General features: G+C 58.8%; 1 protein-coding gene across 1 annotated transcript in view; it reads right to left on the bottom strand.

Annotated features, from left to right (window-relative positions):
- LOC122389790 (cadherin-related tumor suppressor-like) overlaps positions 1–24847 on the bottom strand; it is a 62548-nt gene that overhangs the window by 20007 nt on the left and 17694 nt on the right. The window contains exons 2-5 of the mRNA XM_043382188.1: positions 16760–17068; positions 14066–14299; positions 4865–5254; positions 1444–2356 (exon numbers count right to left, since the gene is read on the bottom strand). Of these exons, the coding sequence (XP_043238123.1) occupies positions 1444–2356; positions 4865–5254; positions 14066–14299; positions 16760–17068 (1846 nt within the window). The remainder of the gene's footprint in view (positions 1–1443; positions 2357–4864; positions 5255–14065; positions 14300–16759; positions 17069–24847) is intronic.

Here is a 24847-nt window from a genome sequence, read left to right as displayed (position 1 = left end):
AACGCGGCTGGGCCATGATGCACAGTTCTCTAGCTTCCCTCTTACAGCTGAGACGATCCAGGTCATCTCAGCGCACTACTCTGGCATTGGTAGAGCAGGCTGAATCGTCTCTCCTGCACCAGCCGGCGGCTAGCGCAGGGAGCCGCGGGCCGCCAGTCTCAGTACCAGACAGCCTTGAGTCTCGCGGCGGGCGGCGGCCGACCAGACTCAGCGCGGCCGGCCAACCGACCCGGCCCGGCTGCCAGCCGGCCCAGGCACCGCTTTTTGCGGTTACAGCGACAGCCGGCGCTTTTTAGTGCTGTTGTTGATATGTATTCAGATGTCCTGCATAAACGGTGCAAAAACACGCGGCTCCGCTCGGTGGCCAGTTATGGGCAGAACGCTCAGCGCGAGAGCCGGCCTAGGCGCCTGGGGCGGGGCGGAGTGGCTGTCACCGACCGGAACGGCATTCCGACGGTGACCTGACCTGCGTCGGGCGCTACACGCTACCGACAGTCACACGGCTAACACACTGTGAGCCGGCGACCTGACCCGCCGGTGGCTACCACACGCTACTGACGGTCACACGGCGAATAGGCTATGCCTCGGCAAAGCGTAGCCGGTAGTCTGACACGCCAGGGACCACTCTGTCAGTCAGACATACCGAGCGCTGCTCTGGCGTCGGCCGCAGCCGACCGGCCACCCAGACACGACCGGTATTCTGTTCATGTCTGTGTAAGGCACACGGGCAACATACGCCGCTTTCAACAACCGGGCTCCGAGCCGCCGGGCCATGTTATCGACAATTTGTCGGGTGACACGTGTAGCCGGCCATTACTTCGGCGCGACAATGCCTGTTTTTGCCATAGGCGGTGGCTGGCGTGCGGTGCACGGCCGATGCAAGGCTGCGGCCCAGCGCCACCATGCGTCAAACATGTCATGTCGGCGGCCTGTTGGTGACATGGCCAAGTGAGTAGACAGCTACGGCGACGCAGTCTTTTTTTGCGGGTGACAGATGCGACGGCTGGACGTTTGGAAAAGTCCTTAGCGATGCAGTTGGTAGAGACAGTGCGTGAGCCATACCATAGCATGTCGTGCCGTCCCGGCCCGAAGTTGGGACTGCCGTGCCGTGTTGTACTCTGTCTGGAGCGGGTCGGGGCGGTCACTGGCTACTGTGACCAGGTCGATGGGAACGGGGCGGTCCGGAACAAATAGGTGTCACGGAGGCCGGGGCAGGCAGAACCAACCGGCGACGTATAGCACTTGACGAAGACGTGTAAACAGGCTCTAAACACGGTACTTATGAGCTATGAATGGTACGAAGGAATTTCCGATATAATCAAACAGGACCATCGCTAAATGCATGCAATATCGAGCCATGTCCAAACCCAATCGTCATGCAGACGTTACTAATGCGACATTAGCCCGAAATAGCAGCGGCGCTCAGGGCCGTTGGGTACTCACCACTATCCGTAGCGGCCACGACGAGTCGGTACTCTGCCCGCGCCTCGCGATCGAGCGCCGCGTGAACACTCAGCTCGCCACTCCTCGGGTCGATCTGGAAGATGGCCCGGTTGCCCTCCTTGATGCTGTACGTGATGGCGTTGTAGGGCGCTTCGTCAGCGTCGTGAGCGACGACCGTCGTCAGTGGCGCAGGCAGTTCCTCGACGTTTTCCATGATGAATACCAAGTAAGGCGCGTCACGGAACACCGGAGCATTGTCATTGATGTCTGTGACACTGACGGTGGCCGTAGCAGTGTCATAACGCACACCGGTACCCGCAGAGTCGTCCGCCTGGATCGTCAGGAAGTACATGCTCTTGCGCTCGAAGTTGAGCTCCTTGGCGACTCGCACGATGCCGGTATCCTGACCGATGGCGAAGTCGTGGTTCGGGTCGCCCTCGATGATGCTGTAGCGTACGCGGCCGTTCAGACCAGCGTCCGCATCAGTAGCGGAGCACCTCGTCACCTCGGTACCAATAGTCGTGTTCTCCGGCACACTAGCGCTGTACTGGTCCGGCGCAAAGATGGGCGCGTTGTCGTTCTCATCATCGACTCGCAGCAGTAGTCTCATCTGGGCCGTGTTGGGCGGCTGACCGCGGTCCCGAGCCGTCACCAGAAGGGTGTAGTTGGCCCGCACCTCGCGGTCCAGCGGGCCGGCCACGCGCAGCAGGCCGTCGATCTCTCCCAGAGTGAACGGACCGGCTGACGGGTCCGCCAGTGCGTACTCCACGTAGCTATTGCGGCCCTCGTCAGTATCGAGTGCCTTGACGGCCATGACGACGGTGTTGATGGGGACGTTCTCGGCGACTGAGGTCTCGTTCGGGGAGACGAACTGCGGTTCCACGTCGTTCACGTCTTCAACCACGATCGAGACCTGTCGACAGCGTCACACAGCGTCACATCACGTCACACGGCATCACGCAGCGTCATTCGGCGTCACCGTGTCTCCCAGCGTCACAAAGCGTAGCGGACAGCGGTCAGTGGACAGCGTATCGTAACGGACAGCGTCACAGGGCGTTACCAAATCGTAACGGTCAACGGACAGCATCACAGGACGTTACTCCATCCTAACGGTCAGCAACAGCGTCACGGCGAATCACATCCACACAGCCACACAAAAATTACCACAGCGAAACGATCGCGTGAGCTGGCGTGCCTCCAGCATCACTACATCTCCCGTCTCGCCCGGATATACCGTCTGGGACGCGGCACTCTGTCACCATTGAAATGGCTCCGTGTCGCGCCGCGGCGTCACGGCTCTCGACCAAATCAGTCCGGTCACGGTGCCACCGTTATCTCGCGAAAATGAGCGCGCTGGCTGCGCAGTCTCAGAGACAGAGCGAGTCAGTGGGCGCGGCCGCACCATCGACCAGAGGGCGACGCTCTCCTCTATCATGCGCTAATAATAGCAGCGGCTGTCATAGGGGCGATGCCATCGAGCACGCGGAGGAGGTCCGGTCGGCCGGCCGAGATAGAGCTGCCATAAATCGCTATCGGCGGCTGGCCTGGCGTCGGAGCGAGGTTCGAGTCGAGAATACGGGTGGCGAGCGATGGGAGGCGCGGCCCCCAGGCTGGTGTGGTGTCTGAGGGGCCACCGATCGACAGGGGGAGATATCTGTCAGATACCCCGCCCAGTCCTCTATATCCAGACGGGGGTCATCGGCCGCTCAGCAGCGTGCCATGAGCTTGCGAGTGCCTACCAACAGGACCTGCAGACGAATCGGACGGACGATATCGGAAACAGTAACCGGTGGGACGGCAGGCCTTACTTCAAGTGCCGCCGTGACCTGAACTGCTGAACGCAAACTCTTTCCACCCCGCCTCTTTTCCTCCAAGCACTCTTTCGACCGCCTGTCTATCAGAGGCCGTGAGACTACTCTGCGAGACCCTGAAGACGACTCCGAGGAGGCTGTAACTGCCTCCGGCCTACGACAGCACCGGACTTTAACGGCCGTCAGTGGAGCGGTAACGAGGGGCGCGGGGCCGGTGCCGCGCCGCGTCGAGAGAGGACACTTTTACTGCCGACTCAGAGCGGCGCCTGGGACGGGTTGTAACCATGGACCGGCCGACAGCGGCCGACAGAGATAATGGGCACCGGTTATCATTAGACGGCTGAACTTCACATGTCGATGTTCTGATGAGTGTTATCAGGACGAACGAGGGGAAGCTAGACAGAGGATGGCTACAAGCGGAACGACAGGTGCCCCATAAACGATAGAAAAGGGCCAGTGCCTAGATGTTAACTTAACCACATGCCGTTTCTACGGCCCATACCGTAATACAAATATGGTAAGGCGCGTATAAGTTCGTGCTACACTTCTCAGAAAACTTATGCATGCGTTTCATGTTACGACTCTGTGAAATTTTAGCCAGTTTACGAGCTGAAACCAGTTGGTCGGCAGGCGAGGGGCCCGATAAACCGACCATCCGAATGGGCCGCTCACCAGTATCTGTCTGCATCAAATGCGCCGGACGACTGACACCAGACGGGGTCTCGGCGCCGCGGCATCGCCGCTGTCCCGTCACTAACGACCAGCGCGCGGCCGGCGGCGCGAGAGAGTCCCCGCTCCTCGCCGCCGTGCATACCAAGTGACCCACTCCGACCAGCGTGACACCGGAGCGAGCCGCGAGCGAGCCGTGGGCGAGCACTGAGCGTGTCACCTGTGCCGCTCACGTGTCGCGACCGCGGGAATGGGACCGACAACAGGTCAGCAGGACGACCCGGCGACCCGGCAACGGGAGACAATCCGAGACGGAACGCACAGCAACAGTCTACCGTCATGGCATGGTGACAGGGGGCGTCGGGAGGCCGACCGCCGCCGATGTTCCCAGCTCCGCAGTTCCCACGTGCAGGCGGAGCGACACGTGCAGCTTCTGAGAAGCTCCTGACACGTGTCTGCCGCCATACACGGCCGACGTTCGTTGTTGACTGTTATGCATGCGATGCATCATGCTGATGGGATGGAACAGTTACTCGTATGCATGGCATTGATCATCGGCAACCGGTGGCCGCGTGGACGTGACGACGGCAACACACCTGGACGGTCTCACGTGACCGCATGACGTCATGTCTCGCCGCGTTCCCACCGATTGCCCATAAACCTCGACTCGTCAACACAGAGTGTCGCCACAGACCGCAGACATCACACCGACCACACACACAGAGCTCAACACAGAACATCACCAGTCACCGCATACCTCACATTGACCAACCGACCACACATCACACACAGAGCTAAATATAGACCGTCATTAGGCACCGCAGACATCATCCCGATCACTGACCACACACACAGACCGCACACAGACTGTCATCACATACCTAATACCAGCCTCACAGACACACATCAACTCGACAGCTCACAGCACCACGAAAACTCACCTGCGCCGATGACGACAGCCTCTTCTCCTTCGGCTCAGCCATATCCTCCGCCAGAACCAGCAGCTGATACGAAGCACGCTCCTCACGATCCAACGGCAGCGCCGTAAAGATGGTACCATTCGACGAGATACGGAATTGACCCGCTGGATCCCCTCCGGCGATACTGTAACGCAGCTGACCGCGTTTGCCCGAGTCCTGGTCAGTGGCACTGACGTGAAGGACCGGTGTGCCGGGCGGGACGGCCTCGCTGACCCGGTCGTGGTACGACTGCGGGTCGAACAGCGGCTCATTGTCGTTCAGGTCCAGGACGTTGATGTAGACGGTGACGGTGGAGGAGAGACTGGGCCGGCCGCGGTCCTGGGCCTGCACCGTGAAGATGTAGTGCTGCGTCTGTGGATAGAGAAGAAACGAGAGTTAATGGCTGACATTCAAATGTGACACAGGTCTGAGAGAGGACCAAATTGTGGCGGTTTGCGGGGAGTGCTATGGCGATACAGAAGTGGAAGAGAGAAAAGGGACAAGTGGGCAGCAAGTGAGTGATTGGGGCAGAGGAAATAAAAGGGGGCGAGAGAGAGAGAGAGAGAGAGAGAGAGAGAGAGAGAGAGAGAGAGAGAGAGGAGAGAGGAGGGAGAGAGGAGAGAGAGAGAGGAGAGAGAGAGAGAGAGAGAGAGAGAGAGAGAGAGAGAGAGAGAGAGAGAGAGAGAGAGAGAGAGAGAGAGAGAGAGAGAGAGAGAGAGAGAGAGAGAGAGAGAGAGAGAGAAAGAGAAACAGAGAGGGGAGAGAGTGTCTCATAAGGCTCTGACCTCCTGTTGGCAGAGCCAGGGTGCGTCAGGAGTGCACTGGGGAGCGCAGAGATCCCCCGGGGAGCGGTCAGAGGTCGTTACCTCCACCGACAGCCCGGGGACATGAGTTCACACGGTAGCAGTGACGTGTCTGGCCCAAGGACGACCAACGGAAACGGTAGTTTGGCAGTGCCGCGCCGCCGGCTGTCGGCCTGCACCCGTCTCCCCGCAGCGCTGGTCATTACACAGAGGTCATTCACGTGCTCGTTTTGTCAATTGCAAGCGGTCGTTCGCAGAAGCGTACTCACATTCCAATGGGTTTGTTATTGGCTCACTACCGGCCTCACACAAGGACGGCGCTGTCAGGTGTATTTTCCACCCAGCGTAACCTGCCCGCTACACAATTGTCCACAAATGATATACGCGCCGTTCAATTAGCATTCCGGCGCTCAGAAGACATTTTCTTTTTACTTGTTGGACCGGCGGATAATCTGGTAAACGAACACACACTGCTTATTGGCCTTTAAATGCCGGTCGTTACAGAGCTAATTTCGGTCGGTGGGTCGCAGTAACAGACGTCCGTCGCCTGTGCGGTGATCAGAGGAGACAGCGCTGCAGCGGCCGACGGCCGACGACTGTCTGTCTGTCTGTCTGTCTGTCTGTCTGTCTGTCTGTCTGTGTAGCTGTCACATTGAGCCACGCACCGGCGGGACTCTGCAGTCGGCGATCAAAGCCGACCGTGCAGAGGCGGAGGCTGACACAAATGGTCACAGACGGGCCGACAGCCGCAGCAAAGCGCACCAATCTGCATAAGCCGGAACGTAGGTATGCAGGGAGTTTTGAGAAATATTATCTCGTGGTATAAGCAGCAGTAATTTGATTCGGCGTAACTGAGCGCGCTGCATTCATACATGGCGGGGAACATTTATCAACGAATGAGAATGTTTTCTTATACAACATTCGATATCATAAGTAACATTCAAGCGAGCAATATACGACACTAAATCCCGGTCTCCTTCCAGCAGCAGAGCTATCAAAACGCTACAAAACAAAAATGCTGATACTGAGAACACACTAAAAGCTGCCTTCTCGACCGCCCCCGAACGCTGTGTCAAATGTTTGTGCAGCCTTCGTTCTATCCCAAGCACTCAGCGTCACCTCCCGGTGCCAGTCACCTCGGCTCACCAGTCACTGGCGTCGCGTCTTGCGCCCACTATCGCCTCTTCAGGAGATGACGAGCCGGCTCTCTCTCTCTCTCTCTCTCTCTCTCTCTCTCTCTCTCTCTCTCTCTCTCTCTCTCTCGCCCTCTCGCCTCATCAGCCGGGTCCGGTATGGATCGCGCGCGCCGCGCAGCTTTCCACCATGACAGGGCGGCTGCCATATGAAATTAGCCGCTCGGCTGCCATATGAATTTAGCCGCTCGGTCGGTCGGTCGGACGCCGCCATACTGATAGAAAAGCTCCGGGCGAGGCTGAGTGGCCAGGCGTGTGCTATATGAACGTAAGTCGCGGCGGCGACTCATCAGACAGTCAGAAACTCAGTCACAAGCTGTCAGAAGGACCAGGCACCAGTGATTGACTCTGGTGGATCAGTGTCCTTTCACACCCAAATACGGGGTGAGCCGCACGCGGCCGTCTGAGCTCTCTCTAATCGCCACCTTTTCACAGTCGTTCGGTGGGTCCCTGGGTGGACCCCAGTCCCTCCCCGAACGAAACCTGTGAATCCCGGCCGGTCGGCGTCCCAACCATATACAGCGCGAGGAGACCAATCGCTTTGGAGAGGAAGTAGGCCGAGCGAGCCTCCTGTTACCCGGCGGCCCTAGCGCTGTCCTCCTACCGGAGATACGCAGGAATGCGTGACGGAGAGGTGCGCGCAGTGGGCATCGCCGGTTACCGGACCAGGGCGAGCGGTCGAGGGAGGCACAGGTAAGCTGGTGTAGCAGATTGGATAGGACAACAATTGAAAAAGAATGAAGGGCATATTTAAGCATACCTAATTACATATTCTAGGACATCACGTGGGAAGCGTATTGACCACAACACCTTCATAATGGAGTTGCATCAATAATCTGCGCTGTATCTACAGACATCTCGACTTGGCAGGCTTTCGTGCAGCGCTTTACATACGAGTAAACAATCGCAGTCACAACAACATCGCGCCACTCTCGGGGGATCCCGGGTGTCGCACGTGGTAGCTTAGCATAATACCCTCCCCGTTGGATATCTGTCAGTCACCAAGTGTCCCTCGTCACGAACTGATCCTGATCCTGCGCGCCGCGCACCATTTCGTGCTGTATCCGGCCGACGGCTGATGGCTAGACTGTCGCCATTCAGTCACCAGTGGGCGGTGGCAAATTAGCGACTAGGAAATGGCGTGACTGGTCGACCAGCCCCAGATCATGGAGGCGCCTCACGAGCGGGGTAATTTAAGACGGCGACGGGGAGTTCCAACGAGCGACCATGATTCTCACATGGTTTCTTATATAGAAAAAAAAACTTCCTTTCACCAATTCTTCCTCAAGACATTTCTACCAACAGACAACTTAGATACGAAGCAAAACTAATCACACCTAGAAATGCCACCTTAGAAAGCCAGTCACCACCTCCATCCAGGCCTCTGCCGCGGGCCTGTTCGATTTCCGCTCACCACAGCGGGAGCGCGGTGCTCGCCGTAGGGAACTCGGCAGCCCAGTCACCCTCGGACATACAGCGGCCGGGCCGGTTTAATTAGCTGGCCGGCGGCGCGACCGCCGAGTCGCCGCAGCGGCCATGCACGTCTGTTTTTGTCACCGAGCGCGGACAGCGCGACAGGTGACCCCCGACAGCCGGGCTGTCGGTCCCCGTCCTCCGAGCTGTCCGTCCCCGTCCTCCAACCGACAAGTCACTCTGTCCGGCCGGCCGGCCAAGGCGCAAAAACCCGATATGCGCGGACACAAACAAGAAGGCGCCGTTATCTATTGATTATGTTTTCAATTAGTCGGCAGCGGACCACCCAATCAAACGGCCAGATCGACGCGCCGCCAGACGCGCACCTTTCGGTGGTTTTTGTGGTGCCACATCCGGGTTTCGGGGGCTGTAAATGTTCGCTGGGTATCCGCTCTCGGCAGTGTACGCAGATTTTATGGCGCGGAGGCTCCACAAACAGCCTGGCGTCGCAGCGCTAATGGCTGCACGACCGCGCCGGATAACTCCGGGGTGAGCTCGGAGCCCCGTTCCCAGCCAATTAGCCATCCTGACCTGACCTGCCGCCAGCCAGTCACTGTTCACCCGTTACAACCGGTGGTCCACAGTGGCCATGACCAATGACCATAGGGTATTGAACACATCAACGGTGGTCGAAGCTTCCGTTCTACCATCCTTGACCAATGACAGATATTGTCTCTGGTCCACTGGTGTGAGCTGGTGACTGATACGATCTCCTGCCCTTAGCGCGTCGTCCCTGACCAGTGATGGATACAGTCCCGGGTCCTTGGCCAGTGCTGGACACATCCCCAAATCCCCACCAGTGCGTGATGGATTCCCCCGGGTCTCTGACCCCTCCTGCCGATCGCCTCACACGACCTTGCGTCTCGGGTGTCACCGGGCGGGCGCGGCTGTGATCCCGGCTTTCTGTCACCCGGTCGGCCGCTCACCGGCGGCGTCCGGTGACCCCGCGGTGACCGCTGCTGTCTCCGGCCGCCCGGGCGTGCGTGCTCGACTCTGAGGCGCGCCAGTCAGCCGGCCGGACGGCCCAACAATGCCAGCGCGTTCATCACTAACTGACAGCACTGGCTGGGGACGGACGGACCGGCCCCGAGGGACGGCCGATGGACGGACGGACGGAGAATCCGGAGAAACAGGCGCTGAGAGTGACAGCCGGGGATGAGAAGAGAGAGTCTCAGCACTGGTGTGGGATCTGGGAAGGTGTAGTGTGTACTGACAAACATACAGTCACCTCCAAGTTGACTAGGTTGGTCAGGTAAAGTCGAAGATACAGCTAGAGTCGTTACTGAGTGGTTGCCCATTTGATCAGATCGAGTCACACTGTTACCAAGTTAGCAGGCCTCGCCGATGGAACCCTAACCCTGCACCATTGCTCCGCACCGACGACTGTCACCGCGAACTGCCGCTCACCATCACCGTGAGTGACTCGTGGTTCGTGACCCGCGAGTCGTGATTCGTGAGCGACTGCCGGTCGGAGACGGCCAGCGGTCTCGCGTGCCGGGGAGGTGATTAACAATCAGCCCAGCGCGCCGCCTGCTCCCACGGTGCTCCAAATGCCAAACGAGCCCCGGATTAGTGCGGAGGCAGCGCCGGCATCGGGCGCTGCCACTTCGACGGATGGGCATACTGGGAAAGCACAATGCTGCCGACGCGTGATGCCTAAGCATAGCTGTAGTAAAAAGCAGCCGCTTGCGTGCTATCCCGGCTATGGAACGGTGCTCCGTTCAGGGCCGAAGCCGGCCGTAATCAGTCTCAGGTGCAGATGTGGTGGGCATTCCGCACGATATCATGGGAGACGCTCAGCGCTCCTGACAGGGCTGCCTTCCCAGCGGCGACGGCGCCGGCCCAGGGCGGGCTCCGACCCGGGAAAGACCATCAGATAACCGGCGGTCCCAACCGTCGGAGACAGACCAAAAACCGTCGCAAAGACCGTAAAACGGCGCCCACAGCGCGCTCAGGTCACCGGCTCTCTGCCGGCCGCCTCCTCTGCTCTCTCCTCGCCAGGGCAGCGAACCCGCTGACGCCGCCCCGCCAACGCGCGGAGGTTCAACCGTGCTCTATGCGTGACCCGCAGTGCCACATGCTGCCTGGGCACTTTTTGTGACGCGCCGACCAAATTTACGTTTATTCAAGAACAATCTGGGACGCCGGGCGGGCGTTTTTGTTTACGTGGACAAATGTCTCGTAAATCAATACGCTACCGGCGGCGCTCGCTTGTTTACTTAGCCCCATGCGGCGACTCGAGTTTACGGGGGTCGTGCCGCGCCGGCCCGCATGCCTCCTGAACAGGTAAACAGGCGAGGTCAGGCGTGTCGCGCGGCCGCGGTTACAGCGAGCCGGCGGACACTCCCGGCGCACCCCGGGTCGCCAGACAGTGCCGGGAAACATCCTCATCAGAGGCGAGTCCGACACGACGCGCGTTTATCTAATAAACTTTCTCCCGAAGAGTAACTCTCGGGTGTCGGGTCGACGCCAGGCCGTCGGTTTCCCCGGATACCAGGGGTTTCCTGCTGAGCTCGGGTCGCCGCTCGGCGGCCGGCGGCGGCGGAGGGAGGCCCGGCCGTCGGAGCGGTGCTGCCGCCTGGCGGTGCAGCCGTCCAGCGCGGCACCTCTGATTTACGGCGCGCCTCACGCTGCAAACGCTGCAGAACCGGCGGACGGCCGAGCACCCCGCCGCGCCGGCCGCCGGCCACCGGCCAAATTACCGCCCCGCCTAATTCGACGCCGGCCGGGCCGGGCGGCAGCGGACGGCGGACGGCGGACGGCGCGGCTGCCGGGGCGGACCGGCCGGCCGACAAGGCCGTCGGACGCTCCCCCCGCCGCACCGACACAAAGAGAGCTGCTCGACCCGGCGAGCGCCAGACACGGCCACGTAATTAGACCGAGATACTACGCACACTCATCCCGCCCGTCGGATGTCAGACAGCGCGTGCATTAGCCCGCTGGCCTGACCTGACCCCGGCGGCACGCTCCCTCGCAGAGAGAACACATTATTTGTTCAGGCTGCAATCAAGACCACGAAGATTTGCATGACAAACTGTCGGCGGCGGCAATTTGCATAGCGGCACTGTTAGCAGTTGCCGACAACAAAGTAACCCACGTGCCAGACAACGCACGCTGTCCCTCATTCAGCGAGCTGAGAGCACCGGGTGACCGCCCGTGTAAGCCCGTTTGAGCTCAGCCGACCCTTCTCCCTGCGTCCTACAGTCAGTGAGGTGAATACATCGGGCCCAGGAGCCACTGTCTGCCCCCGAGCCGGCTGTGATCGGCCTGTCTCCACTCTGGCAGGATTCGTTTAGAGGCCCGCAGCGGCCCGCCGAGCCGGCAGCAAAAACTCGGCCAGCACGAATTTATGATGGAGGGCAGCGGCCACAAAAACACAAAAACGCCGCCCATGATCGGCTCGGCCGAGCGAGCGGGGCGTGCGTAAGCGCGCGCCGTCGGCGGCGGTCGGCCGGAACGCCGCGGGATGGCCCGGCACGGCAGCGGGTCCAGAGGGCACTTAGCGACCGCGGATGGCTCCAATTGGGGACACAGCAGGACACGCTTTTTTCGACCGAAACACTAAAAGGAACAGATCCGTTTTCCGGTCGATACTGGGGCCGGAGGAAGGTAGACCGCATAGTTTTGGTTTAACTAAGTTACTTTATTGTCGGGAACACATGAAAATATTACAAAAAAAGCGTTACATATGTATTCCTAAATGGCCGACAACACGTGAAACAAGTCTAATTTAAAGTTCCCACGGAGGGGAGACTGTGTTTCATCATCACAGCCAGTGACGCTGCCACCGTTGAACGTTATAAACGCCCCCAGACCTTCCGTCCAGACGCCCTCCCTGCACCGCTGACGTCTACTGACGTCTACCCCGGGCAACATCAGACTAGAGGCCAGTGCTGGCCAGCGGGCAGTTGCGATGGAGGGGACGCCAGCTACTGCATCCGCTCAGCACTCCACGAGAACGAGCATAGAGCTCAGAAGGTGGGGGTCTTACTGAAGGAGAAATGTGAATCAGCCTCGTTGGCATCTTCCCAGGATCGAGCATGCCGCTCATGATGATTTCCATTTCCAGTACCAGACGAGCTCAATTCCAGTTCTATGAGTTCCAGAGAAGCCGCCTCACGGACCGGCCACATCCGATTATCTCCGACCACAACCGGCCGGCCCGCACCATACTGATACTGCTCAGTACGGCTCAGAATTCAGTGGTAACCCCACTGCCGCACCATCAGCTCTCCCCGATCCCTCTCTAGCATCCTCCGTTCTCTCCATCCTATCTCTACCGCACCCTGAGCTCTCTCTCTCTCTCTCTCTCTCTCTCTCTCTCTCTCTCTCTCTCTCTCTCTCTCTCTCTCTCTCTCTCTCTCTCTCTCTCTCTCTCTCTTCTCTCTCTCTCTCTCTCTCTCTCTCTCTCTCTCTCTCTCTCTCTCTCTCTCTCTCTCTCTCTCTCTCTCTCTCTCTCTCTCTCTCTCTCTCGCACCCTGCGCTCTCTCCGTCCTCTACCGCACCCTTCGCTCTCCCCTTTATGTGTATGCTCTTGCTTTAGGCCCTCCCTCCCCTCTCATGTGTGTGCCGAATATGACACATCCGGTGGCCGCACGGTGGCCGTTCAAGCCCCGTCCACAGCCACAGCGACAGGAAGGGTGCTGTTTGCTCACCTGGCTCCCGACAGGCGCGGCTTTTTACCGCCGACGGCTAGACAAACACTGGTCGCCCAGTGACGGGCGCCACATCCCCCGCGCTGGCGTGAACCATGTCCGCTCGAAAACCCTTCGGTTTTGGCAAACAGAGGGGGGTCCTAAGTCCTTCTCCAAGCAGGAATGCAGCTAGTCCTCAGTCAAATAATGAGACCTGTCTTGATCTATGTATATGTTCCTCCATTTATCTTTTCTACCCGTTTACTTTTATCATATCTGTCTCCTTCGCTCTCCTTTCCTTCTATCGTCATGGGAGGTCGTGTTATCGCTTACGCAATATAAGGAGAACTAACGTTTGATTGGAGAGAACAACACCTACATGACCTGATCGGACACAATGGTACACGATAACCGATTCCCAACATTATCCCGTTTTATTATTGTAACTTCTATGTTCACCAGCTTCCCCAGATTTCCTACACAAGAAACCCTTGTAATACCTGGGATATTACGGCAAGCATTTAACCGTGAAATATGTTTTGAGACAGGATGCATCTTCACAAGGTATAATACACCTCAAAGCATGTGTTTAAGCACTTTTAAGTCCATTTCCTGGAAAGTAATGCCAATGGATCCTTGGCGGAAAATGCCTTGAGCTATGTCACGGCTTTCTTAAAACCACACAACCCGCTGTCATTTGAATGACTGTTCAAACCAACACAGAATTGAAAGCAGCATTTCGGAGCCGGGAAGACCTCCCTAATCGGTAGTACTCAGAAGAGCAATCCCATACTTCTGTGAAACACCGGCATACCGCCAGCCTGCGAGCGATGTTAATTGGAGAAACACGCTTTTCGTCTCCGCCCTATCTGTTAATGGTTGTAGCCTTGGCTGTGACCAGCGCGTTGACAGGAAATTCCGACACAGTTAAGTGACACCTGTCACAGTAACTCGACAAGCGTAGTTTTCTGCACTCAGTAGTTCGTTGAAGGACAGCTGCCCGACATATTGCCGCCTACGCGCTAACGCGCTTACTAACCCAGCCTTCATACTCAACTTAAGCCAACACGCTAAACTCACCTGTTCATAGTCCAACATGGACGTCAGCGTGAAGACGCCAGTGGTGGTGTCCAGGGAGAAGACGTCGTTGTCCCAGTCGGAGATGACCGTGTAGGTGACGCGTCCGTTCAGGTCCAGGTCGGAATCACGTGCCGTGACGGTTCCAACACGCGCGCCGCGAGCCGCGTCCTCCGGCACGTCGAAACTGTACGCGCTCTCGGTGAACAGCGGTGCGTTGTCGTTCGTGTCTTTCACCTGTGGGATGGGAAATACGGCGTCAGAACACACATACCCAAGACTCACCACTTTATTATAGGCAAACGAGGTTTAGCTCAACGTGACAGCCCTAACAAGGTTCGCACGCACACTGGAGACAACCAATTAGTGCGTGTCAATAGGCAGACACAGGCAGGTCGGCACAGATCAGACTAAGCGCGCCGAGATCAAATGATGTCCGGTGTTCCGGCGCGACGACGACAAGACCATTTTTGGACGCACGGAACCGGTTGTCCCAGCGCTGAATGTGACTGCAAGAGGTCTGAGTTTATCCGGAATGAATGTGAAAAGGCTAAGCCTTGTCCGAATGGCGGTGGACGAAGGCATTCTTTAGCTAACATAACGCAGTTTTGACTTTGAGCTCGCCGTTTTATCGGGCCCGATCAGAAAACAGAACAACCAAGAACGCGCACTCCAAATAGCTACCAGTCAGCCGGTAATATAATGACACGTAATGATTATCCGGCCCTTAGCGACGACAGTCCAGCGGACGGCCGACCGGCGACGCACAAAAACCCAACAAAAATGCCGCTCCGACAACACAACTGACGACGGTCAATTTGTATCTGTCTGCGATGCTTATCGGTAAAGTATGTCCTTGTCATACTTAGCTGGTTTAACAATCTGCACAAATGGGAGTGCCGTGGCGGCACAGTCGCCTCTGAGGCTCGCGACTCACGAACGCGAAAAGAACCGCCACGACTAGACCCGGAAACGGGCTCAAACGGCGCTCGTTTAAAGGGACCCTCCCACCTTAACATTAGATTTGAGTTGAGATAGCCAAAATGGGGTCCCTGGCTCACAATTACCGGTTTCGGCACTCACAACATCGAGAAATGCCTTAAATCGGAAATATTGAATTTCAAAATTGCAGCATTTTGATTCAGAGGGGCTAATGCTTAGGAATACCCCTCTGAATGTGTGACGTCAGCGCAAATATCTAACGATTTTAAAATGTTTGACTAAAACGTTTTGTAGCACGCGGTGGTATATGCTATTTGCGCGCAACATCTGCCGCAAACGCCGCACTTCTAAAATAAAGTCGCTAGAAACAGCGGAGATCCCAAAAAAGTAAACAAAAGTAAAAGTCCAATATCTTGAAAACCGGTGAATATTTTTCTGTGAAATTTGGTAGATATTCGTTTTCGCTCTTTCTGAACCGAGCGACATCACTTTCATGCCAATTCATAAACTTTTTTGAAGGTGGGAGGGTCCCTTTAATATCACTACCGAGACAGGCAAGTGCCATAACTAGCACTTACACCATCCACTCGCATTGTAATCCTAAACGATGAAACCAAAGCAATGAACTAATTTCGTTTCGCCGGCGCCTCCGGTAACCAATCCTCAGTCTTGGTCGCGGCGGCGGCAGCGGAGGCGACGACAGCTCAGAAAGAAAGTGAACACTAATTGAGTCAGCCTAATGAACAATGGCCGGGTGAAAGGCGACGGGCGAAAATAAGCACCGTGCCGGCGCCGATCACGTCACTCCGAATGAAATGTGGTGCTCGGCCGCGAGGGAGAGAGGCTGGACGGGCGAGGAGCGGCCAGCCGCGCCTGACCGCTGGGTACCCGGTAGAAATTCGGACGTGACACCTCTGGCTACGCCAACATTTTAATCTCCAACCAACTGACCACGCCCACATTCATATGGGACTTATATCCCGATAGGTTCTGACCGAATGAGCTCACTCCGCGTAACATGAACCTTAGTAGCGGATGCTATACCAGCAACTAAGCCAGGAAGCGTTTCAGAGAGGGATCGTTCACCTCTGATACTTAACACCGTCCTTCTATCATACACCACCGGCCCTGACCACCCAGCTCTGTATTCATAGGTTCCCGCGTCTCCGTCCGGCCTGCGGGCGACGATCAGAGGGCCAGCCGCGTTCGATTAAACGCGCCGGTCGCCCCGTGATCGATGAGCCAAAACAGCCGCACTGCAGTCATGGCCGCATCCGATGATGAATTTTGTAAGCCGTCATGCATATTGCATAATGATGTGTATGGGTGATAGCGGCAATATATTCTCGGGCGCCGCTTCTGTGAAGTTATTGAGCGGACAGGCGCGACGCGCCGGTGCCGTCAGAGCTAGTGGCGTCGTCTCAGAACGGCCCTGTGACAAATCAGAGGATTAAGCGAGCGGGACAGGCACGGCAGGGTATCTGACCACCAGAACCGCACCTATAGCCTTCCTCAGAAGCAGGCTGGAGAGCCTCCTCACTGCCTAGCATCAACTCGTCCTCAACGAACTCCAGCGCTGTTACCCATCCCACGCATCGCATGCCGAACGTACAACGCAAACAGATCCCTCCATCCCTGCCGTTCATTTTCCTCTCTTTTCTACCCAGTTTCATATTCATACCACTCCATCCCTCTCTATCTCCCTACCTCCCATCTCTACCCTCCCACCATCGCCATCTCGCCAGTTCTCCTCACCTGCAGCTCAAACGTCTGGTCGGTGTCCTGTTCACCATCGCTTGCACGCACAGTCAGCGAGTACTCGTCACGCGTCTCGCGATCGAGCGCCTTCAGCAGCACCAGCGCACCCGTCTCGGGCTGCAGACGGAACGTCTCGGCGTCTCCGTGCACCAGGCTGAACCGCACGCGGCCCAGAGTGTCGGCGTCAGAGGCGGTGAAGCGGACCACCTCGCTGCCCGGCGGCAGGTCTTCGGTGACAGCCAGGCCGCGCCGGGGAGAGGTAAACACGGGCGGTGAGTCGTTCTTGTCCTGCACGGTGATTACCACCTGAGAAAGAGCAGAGGGAGAAACGGAACGTCAGGCACACTGATTGGCGTCAAATGAAGACGAATAACACAGAAATGAACCGCAGATACTGGTATTCACCTGGAGACAAGCGCGAATGGGACAGTTCAGGACGTTGTGATGTCTGCTGGTTATGTAACAAGGTGAGGATAAGTGCTCATATACATAGAAGGCCGTGTTTTTCAGTAGGTGTAGTGGATGTCTTGAGCGTTAAAGTACATACATATGAGCTACAGGTGAGTTACACGGACGACAGCTGAGGATAAGCAGCGACTGTCCTGTTCTCCGCCAATGGCACACATGACATAACATCATACATATGTCAAATAAGCATGTCGTAAGTGTGATTGCGAGGCAAACCGTTAGTTTCTCAAAACAAAAACAAGGACGAGAACGCTTGCTGAGGACACCACCCACCGACGTCCGACAATCAGGAAAGGAAGAAATGAGAACGTTCAGGTAACTTGTTTTTGTTTATACACGCTTTCCCGAAGAGAACCTTGCGATGCCCATGTGGCTCGCTAAGTTTCCTAGTAAGAGATGTGGGAAGCTCAGCACTCCGAGGTCACAGAGCAGGGTCGGCAGGCGTTCACCCCGGCGGCGCGCCCGTTCCTCGGCCGCGCCGGTCGGCTGTGATGTCATGTCGACACCCGCGGCCTGATGCGTCATGCCAGTTGATGAGGCCGTGCACCAGTGCCAGGGCTCAATGGATGACCCGTCACGTACTGCTGTCACCTGCAGTACCGCACGAACGGCAGAGTTCCGTGCATAGGCCGGAGAGTCATCAGTGAGCTCATCCGAGTCTGCAGCAGTTCCTCATTGGGGTCAATTGCTGTGTGAGCGATCTCAAAATCGTTTAAAAGAAAAGCTCTTGGTGATTCGAAAGCTGGTGAGCATTTTTGTCGAGGAATACGAACAGCTTAGCATCCGCGAGTTCGCGCCTCTATGGACCATCCGTCGCTTTCTCTCCTCTCCAACTGACTGACAAATGACATCCTCTAACTGCTCAGTAATCAACAGACAACAGCACCGCTGCCGCCGCAGCAGGAGAGACGGTCGACCAGACAGCCGGCCGGTCCGGCCAGTGTGCAATGAGCATTGGACGATTATGGCCGTCTAATTTGGCAACACGCCGCATGAGATCCGGCCTGGCCCAGTGACCTTGTATCACCAGTGGTGGGGCGAAACCTCGACAGGGAAACCAACTGGAGAATGGCCGCGGTGTGGGGAGAGACGACGGTAGACGTGACAGGAAGGTTGGTGAAACAGAAAGGGGAGAGGAGAAACCGCAAAGGGAATAATTGGGGATAGAAACCCTATTCAGAAGAGGCCCGCTGAGGTGAGACAAAAAAGAAATTACATATTATCACACATATGAGGGCATGTGGAGAGGCAGGTAATCATATTAGATACAAGCAGACTGTCTATTTAGCTCAGCAGATACGTACAGACACATGAACAGAAAACTGAACAGACGGGCAGACACAGGCTCACAGACAGACAGACCCGGAGCCAGCAACCGGCGCCGCCCGACGTCATGACTAGCGGCGTTAGTCAGCAGACAGTGGACCCAGCGAGCCGGGGCGGACCCGGGCCCCAGCCATAGAGGTAGAGAGGGAGGGAGTGCAGGACAGGAAAGTGGCGTCCGGCCGACCACTGCAGCCGCTCGGGCCGGCCGGCGGCCTATCTGGCGATCTGTCGGCCCGCGCGGGCTCCCCGAGAGGAGAGCGGACGGCGCCGACACTGCCGGCCGACCCCCATTACGGCGGAGCTGAGGGGCTTCCGATGGGCAGGGAGAGAGGGAGAGGGAGAGGGAGAGAGAAAGAGAGGGAGAGAGAAAGAGAGGAGAGAGCGGGGGTAACTCAGCATGGTGACCGACAGACACCGATGGGGAAATATGGCGACGAAGGTGACTCTTGGTGACTGGCCCGAGTCGCAGGAATTGCCGGCCGCAATTCCGAGTGGCCGACTCCCATCACTGGGGAATATCTCACGATTGACAGCCTTGACAACCGGAAATAGCAAGCCACATCGAGCTTCTAGTGTCGAACACAATCACCTGAAGGTTGCGAATATCGCACCTTCCCACGCGTCACTCACAATATAATTACTGGGAACGCTCATCCAGGAATAACCGAGAAAGACACAAGGAAAGGAGCGGAAAGCCATCAGGAAAGCGGTGGCCGACCGGCGCCCACCCGTGACGTCAGGTCACGTGATCGCCGCCACCGCCGCCGCCGCGCCGCTCGCGTGGCATGGTGCAGCCTTCCCTGGAATTTGTTTATGTCCCGTCTACCGGCGGGCGGGGACCCACGGTCAGACGGCGGCGGCTGGGCACCTCCAGACCGACCCGACCAGCGATAGGCAGTCAGGGAAATGCCAGCCGGGTGTCAATGAGCCCGTCACTGGACAGACGGCGCGACGGTTCCGTGTTTTACGGGACGTGGCGTGCGAGCCATGAATGTGGCATTCGCGATTGGATCGGCGGGGCAGCTAGTGGTCGGACTGTCACACGGAGTGCCCTGTAAAGGCTCTTATGACAGGGGTTGTCCCATCAACGGGCTGTGCCTGACCTCGACTCTCGAAAAGGTTCGTTTGTCCTCCCAGCCTGACCGAGAAAACTCCCTCAAGTCACTTCATCTCTCCAGAAAATACCTGATCCTCTTCTCCTTGGCTAGACAGATAGGGATTCAGACTACATAGAGACGAAGACTCCAACCACATACATAGAGACCCTAACTACACGGAGGCGGGGGGTCGAGTGACGTCTCCCACCGACCGCCGTCCCAGGGTCGCCGCTGCGGCTCCGGCGGCGGGCAGGGAGCGGCGTCGGCCGGCGCCGGCCGGTCGCCGTCCGCCGCCGCCTCGCCGTCTCATATTTCACTGGCGGCAGCGCGACGTGCATGGCCGAGCGGCCGGTGCACGGCGCGCTCGGCCGGCGGGCGGCGGCGGCGGCGGCGGCGGCCTTCGCGCGGTAGCTCCGCCGCCGCCGCCGCCCGCGGCGACCGACCGGCAGCGGCGCTGTGGGACGCGCCGGCCGCCCCCTCACTCCACCGCCGCGGCAGATTCTTATCTGGGGTTTTTATCTCGGCAGGGAATTACGCTTCAGTTCGTTTCCCATGCGTGTCCGTCGGGGCGCCGGACGGCGCGGTGACGGCGCTATCACTGCGATCGCTCTGCTCTGTCGAACGGCTCAGCTCGGTCAGTCGGTCCAGAGCCCGCCGCCCACCCTCTGACGGCCAGCCGGCGCGCCGGTCCAGTGACCTGACCTGACATTCCGGCTGCGCCGACCGGCCGGCTCCAATTTGTATGCAAATGGAGGCACCGCGGCCGGGCGGACAACAGCCCGTCGTAATTGGGCGCGCGCTGCGGCGGCCTCCGCGGCGGCCAGCCAGCCGGCCGGCGGTAGAGCACCTGACGCCGAGACGCCCGCGGCCGGCGCACCTGACACCCGGGATCGCGGACACATGCCGCGCGCCCGCGACCCGACCGACCGACCGAGCGGCGGGCGGCACGCCCCCGACCAGCGGCACAGAGCGGCCCGAGCCGATCGGCCTCGCCGTCACGCGAACGGCGCCCGATTCCTCGATATATCGGTGAGTCACGAAATGGAATCATGACGCAGGCGGGCGGCTCCCGACTGAATCAGTGGACCGCTGATGTGCTACTCATTGCACTCGTCAAGCTGGAATCGGTGGTCAAGTGGTTCCCAGCTACTGTATCCGGTCTCAGAGGAGAAGTGACGGCTGACATCATGGCGGCAGAGGAGGGGAGGTAGAGAGAGCGTCCAAGGAGAGCGGGGGAGGAGGGAGGGAAGGAAGGAGAGAGAGACGGGCCATATCGCGCAGAGCCGGGCGCCGGTCAGGTGCCTGCTGCATGCCATCGCGAGCGGCAGGGGCGGCGGTAGGAGTGGAGTCAGGGGCGGCGTCAGGAGCGATTCCAGGGGCGGTGGCAGGGCCGGCCGGCCGGCTGGCTCCGGAGGCCGCTCGCTCTGTATGCGGCGCGGCCGAGCCCGGCACGTGGGGCGGGCGCGGCCGGTGCCCGCTCCGATAGCCATCGCTCCGGGTCCGGCCAGCAGGGACGCGCCCCGCCGCGCTCCGTCGTTCCACCTGTCGGGCCGAGCAGCCGACACGGCCAGGCCGCTCGTAAAGCGGCTCCTCGGGCCGGGCTGGGTCGGCAGCGGTGCTGTGTCGCTGCCGCCGACTCCGCCACCGACCGGCACACGGGGCAGTGAACCGTCCGAGACAGACCAGCCGACCAGCCGGCCGGACTCTTGGCCACGCTGCAGCCGGCGCCGATGCATGCCGAGAGGACAGGCATGTCGCTTAGCAGGCAGGACCGGGCCGGCCGACCGGTCGGCTAGCGTAGGCGATAGCCATCTGGCCAACAGCCGGCAAGTACACTGCAGAAACGCTGTTGCATCAGCAACTTAGGGCTCGACATGGAATACGTGCAATTTATTATTGCTCTTCATACATTCAGTACGGGAGATAGGTGCCTGGCAGTGATGGAGAGGCACCTCCACTGTTGCTATTCTAGGGTTATTTAAGGAACGTTAATGAGATGGCCATAGAATTGCTCTTGAAAGTAGAGCGTGTATGCACTCCAATCATAACCAGACCGCATGTGTTGTGCGAGCGTCATAGACATCCACAGTGACGTAGCCTACGAGCCTTATCGCAATGTTATAAAAGCCGCAGAGGTCAGCGTAGCCTCAAATCCCTGTAGCATGTGTGCTCTCTAAATTTTCGCCTTTTTATCCGCGGCGACCCACCCAGCCGTCAGACTTAGCACGCCAGAGAAGATCCGGGTTCAGGAACTGGAATCGTCCGCCGGCCGGCCGGCAGATTAGTCTCTCGGCGTGAGCGGCGCTGTGGAGCTGTCGAGTCGCATTACCGGCGACACGGCGCCGTCGGGAGGCTCCTCCCCGCCGCGCTCTAATCCGCTATCATTGAGTGCGCGCTGCAGCGATGGTATCAGCCGCACACTGGACACGGGCTCCTCGGGGCCGGACGGCGGCCATCGGCGCTGCACCCGGCCCCAGCGGTGATCATGGCCGGCCTTTGTCCGCGCCGAGTCGGCCGCAGCCGCGTCTCCTCCGCCGCCAAACCGGTCTGCTCACCGGCCCCGACGATATTTTTGTCTGACTTTTATTCTAATTTATATCAAACTGGTTCTTTTTATTACAGCGCCGTGGAAACTCGCAGCCGGTGGCCGGTGCGCCGCATGGCCCATAAATCAGCCTCGGGATTCCGGGAGGGATCCGAGCACCGGCCAGCCCGCAGCCGAGTTAGGTCCCGTGTCGCCGGGACGCCATTTTGTCATTGGACCGACTGCGGAGAGCGCCGTCCGGGCTGGGCCGGCCGTCGGTTCATTGTGCGACCATCACGATGTTGTTTGAGGGCGTTGTTTTGCCGGGCCGCTCGTGCTCACGGCTCGATGGTAGTGCCGGCGGCGGCCGGCGGGGAGCCCGGTCGGTACAGTCTCTGTCGGCGGCGGCCGGGGCGCGCTGTCAGAGGCTGGACTCGCAGCGGGAGGCGGCCGACGGGCGAGGTCGGCCGGCCGCCGGCGGACGGCGCGCCTCCGCGCTGCTGCCCAGTCTGACGGGCCGGCCCACCCCAGCACCCCGCGGGCCAGCCGGTCGGCAGCCAGCCAGCCAGGCAATTAAAACAAAGGGCCAGCGCTTCGATAAAATTGGTAGGGCGCCCACAGAAGGCGCAAAAAACGCCACAAAAGCAGGTGAAAGTCATGAGCAGGGCGCGGAGCGAACGTCTCCAGCACACTAGACGGGGCGGCCGCTCGCATAAGATCAAGATGAAACTAACGCGGTGCCCCGCCCCGCCGACCCAGCTCGGGCGCAGCTCCGGAACTCTGAACGCTCAAGCTTTCTCATCCATGAGCTGAGCGCCGCCATTAGTGTTGACAGCCGTTAAATCTATAACCGAAGCGCAGTGCGCGCTCTCGGCCGGCTTTGGATGCCGGCGGCGGCCGTTTCAACACGCGGCTTTCTCCTGCGTGCGAGCGCTGGATCAGATGGTGAGCGCGCGCACAGGCTGGCCAGGCGCGGCACCCCCGCGGGCCTTTGTCTAAAGGCACGACAGGAGTCAACACAGTGGAGAGTGGCGCCGGGCGGCGCAGAGGTCACAGACCCTTGGCGCCTGGTGAGACCGGCCGCGCGCCGGCAGCGTCAGTCGTTTTTACACATCCGCCAGTGCCGCGAAACGCGCCGTGTTTGTATCCTTCCACACTGAGAGCGACGGCGGCCATAAAACCAGCGATGGCCGGCTCAGGAACGCTGCATAAATCCATACTCTGTGTGCAAACACCAGCTTTATGGAAGAAATCACTTTGTTGACGCTGCTTTTCCAGGATGCCGCCGCGAGGTGACACGTATTGAGACCGGTATTATGCAGGTGCGCTGGCATTATGCATGCATTGTCCGTGGCCAGTTCGGTCGGAACATCGGTAGCTGTCGGGATGCCGGAACCCAGCTGCCGTTCGGGCCACCCATCACATGTCAGGGCGTCCGCTACACACAGAACCAGCCCTAACCTTCCCCTAAAACACACCAGCGCTGGACGAAGGGCAGAGGAAATAAGCCGATACGCCAATCGATCCCTTTAAAATTCCTCTGCCGCCGTACCCACGCCCCTGGGACCTGTGGGAACCGGAGCGGCTGACATGTTACTCGGGCCGGTCGTTTCTTTTACAACCCGTCGAGAGGACGGGCGGGTCGCCGGAACCTATCCATCGCGTGCCAGCGTCGGCTCTCAAAGGACCACCGGTCTCCCGGGAGGCCCCTCCCCGGCCCATACATTTCCCGAACAGCGCCGCCTGACGGCCGGGTACGGTGTCGGTGATCGGTGTCCGCTCCCGAGTCGGGTGATGTGGGGGACCTTTCTCAGCGTCCCAGCGGCCGGTGACCAATGGATGGTCGGTCCGACTGTACGGTATGACCGGGCCGGTCGCTAGGGGAACAGGGGCCGTATTCACGTCGACTTCGTAAGTCGATTTTCTTTCGTAAGTATAATTTGGTATTCACGTCAACACTTCATGAGTTTTTATCGACGGAGTTCACGTGAATAAAAAAGTTTGCTTAAGAAGTAGGTCAAACTTAAGAAAAGTCTTACGAAAATGATCGACGTGAATACGGCCCCAGATCAGCTCAGGTATTTAGACCAGGAAAGGCCGACAGGGCAGAGTGGTGCGATTGGTGGGAGTGGGCGGCCTTCCCGCGTCACCGAGACGCGCTCCGCCCACCAGCTGCCACTGCCACTGCCTCTCTCTCTCTCTCTCTCTCTCTCTCTCTCTCTCTCTCTCTCTCTCTCTCTCTCTCTCTCTCTCTCTCTCTCTCTCCTCTCTATCCCAACCTCCTCCCACCCGGCCCAGCTCAGGTAGCAGGCCGACAGTGACATATCGCCGGCCCGGCCCGCCCAGGCTCCACACACAGACAAACCAAGGGCGTTGCGCCAGACGCCAGTGGCCGCCGCCGACGCTGATGTCAGAATCAGACCAGCTCGGGGGTCGGCCCCGTCACTGGAGCGCTCACTGTCACACAAACGATCGGCTCAGACCGTGGGAGGCACGTCCGTGTGACAGAAACGGTTTGTGAGGACCCCCGCACCAGTTATGGCGAGGCGTTAAAATACGCCCGATATGAGGAAAGATGGGCGCGTCGATGACGTCTTCGTCAAGCCCGGTTACAAGCCAATTTATCACAGGATACTGCCCACCCTTTTGTCATGTGCATGTAAGGGCGGT

This window comes from Amphibalanus amphitrite, unplaced genomic scaffold (assembly GCF_019059575.1).
Source record: "Amphibalanus amphitrite isolate SeventyFive unplaced genomic scaffold, NRLGWU_Aamphi_draft 000371F_arrow, whole genome shotgun sequence".
Classification (NCBI taxonomy): domain Eukaryota; kingdom Metazoa; phylum Arthropoda; class Thecostraca; order Balanomorpha; family Balanidae; genus Amphibalanus; species Amphibalanus amphitrite.
This window is presented reverse-complemented; position numbering and strand designations above follow the sequence as displayed.